At 30.1% G+C, this 2081-nt stretch overlaps 1 protein-coding gene across 1 annotated transcript; it reads right to left on the bottom strand.

Moving 5' to 3' along the window:
- Window positions 1-3: 3 nt before the first annotated feature.
- On the bottom strand, window positions 4-978 carry LOC111677658 (nuclear transcription factor Y subunit beta; the record flags this gene model as incomplete). The annotated part of the gene is made up of 1 exon (XM_046955889.1): window positions 4-978. A coding segment is annotated over exon 1 (804 nt), but the record flags the coding sequence as incomplete, so codon positions are not given.
- Window positions 979-2081: the final 1103 nt, after the last annotated feature.

Raw genomic sequence — 2081 nt, forward strand, 5'->3', positions numbered from 1 at the left:
GAGATTATTTAAATGATTTCCCGCTGTTTCAGTTGAGAAATATGAAGGATATGCAGATTTTGCTCCGCTACTTAATCTTTGCGAATTTAGGTTTTTCAAAATACCAGTTGTAGGATTTGTTTGGTTTTGCGGTTGTGGTGGTGGTTGATAGCGTGGCGGTATAGAATGTGCTGGCGCTTTAAGACTATTGCCTGCAGTTTTAAGGGATTGTAAATGATAGAAGTTACGCCTTGTTATAGGATTTTCACTAACACCTCCAGCGGTTGTAGTATTATTATTATTGGACTCTGTTTGCGATGTGGCAGCGTTACGTTGTTGCGCCTGTGAGGAAGGCTGATGTATGGTTGCTATTGTTTGCAATTGATTTGCTTGTGTTGGAATTGAAGTCGTGGTTGATGTCGTATTAAGTATGGATATGGTTTGTGATTGTTGCTGGTGTTGCTGCTGTTGTTGCTGTAACGACACCGATGGAATTAATGAACGTTTTTGATGTTGTTGCGGTGCTTGCAATTTTGTTGTCACTGTTGATAATTTTGAGGAATGTTGTTGCTGTGCTGTTTGTAAATTATTATATGATTTCTGTAGTTGATGTTGCTGTTGTTGCTCCTGCTCCTGTTGATAGTTGTGATGATGTATTTGATTACGATGAGGGTTAGATGTCAAGGATTTACTGTTAGTTGTATTAGTAGATGTAGTTGTAATAGTAGTTCCTGCTGTGGTTGTATTTGATATATTAGATGTTGGAGTATTCGCACTAACAATCAAATTTCCATTAATTTTATGTGTATTTGTAATGGCGGAGGACATTGTCTTCGTATTCGCTTTACTGCTGTGCTGTCATAAAGCAATAGTGCGGAGGATTTTCCTTAATGAAAATCCACTTTAAAGTAATTTATTGCAAAACATTTTGCTTTTTTGTAGTTTAATCCAATGAAAAACTCCTTAAATGATTTTATCTGCAAAATAGATTTATATAATTAGCAAATTTTTTTATTTTTATCTCATATTTCAATTTATTTTAAATTTAAAAGTTTTCATTGTTTTCTAAAATTTGTTTATTATGTTACATTTTCCACTTGCACGCATGCATTCATTTTTACAGTGTGAACAATAAAATAAATACAAAATGTCAAGTTTTGTCTAAAATTTTGAAATTTTTATGTCAATTAATGAAATCATCCTTATAAATCTGCATTATAGAGGCATCCTATAGTCCTAGCAAAAGATGTTAATAATCCATCTAACAAAACATTCAATCTAAAATTTCCTTTAAAGTGTTTTACCCCTTACTGTTTTTTGACTGTAAAAATTTATAATTTATACAACTCTAGTTGTTATTATTACATAGTTTATCGTAATTAAATTGTCATCATGACTTTACATATACATGTATATGTATATGTATAGTATGTACTTAAAATAGTAGAAAGTGAAATACTAGACAGATTGCATATAAATGGTTGTGTCACTAACTTTAAGTAAAGCCAACCATAAAAATTAGGTTGACAAACTTAAAATGTTCCACAATTTTATATGCATATATAAATACATTTGTATAAAAATAAGTAATTTACAAATTATATATGAATCGAATTTTTGCTAACTAAACAGTTTCAATTTAGTCAAGCAAAAAGTAAAAATTTTATTTAAAATTATTTCATTTCCATTAAGAATTACAAAGCTAATGATTAACATATCAAAATGGTATTAACTATGTTACAATCTTTATTTATTACCACATAATTATAGATTTAACCAACGAGATTAGAGTTTTAGTTGCAACATGGCACAAATTGTTAAATCCTAAAGCCATAAACTACTACCTACATTAAAAGTTTTTAAGCCCTTTTTTGGGTTCCGTTGAAACAATAAACTTTGTATTAAGAGAAATATTATAAGAAAAGAAACTGCATAGACTAAAAACTCGATTACAGACTAGACTATAGACTACACTATAGACTAGGCTAAAGAAAAGACTAGACTATAGACTAGAATATAGACTAGACTATAGACTATAGACTAGAATATAGACTAGACTATAGACTAGACTATAGACTAGACTATAGACTAGACTATAGACT

This window comes from Lucilia cuprina, unplaced genomic scaffold (genome assembly GCF_022045245.1).
Source record: "Lucilia cuprina isolate Lc7/37 unplaced genomic scaffold, ASM2204524v1 Scaffold_860, whole genome shotgun sequence".
In the NCBI taxonomy this organism is placed as follows: Eukaryota; Metazoa; Arthropoda; class Insecta; order Diptera; family Calliphoridae; genus Lucilia; species Lucilia cuprina.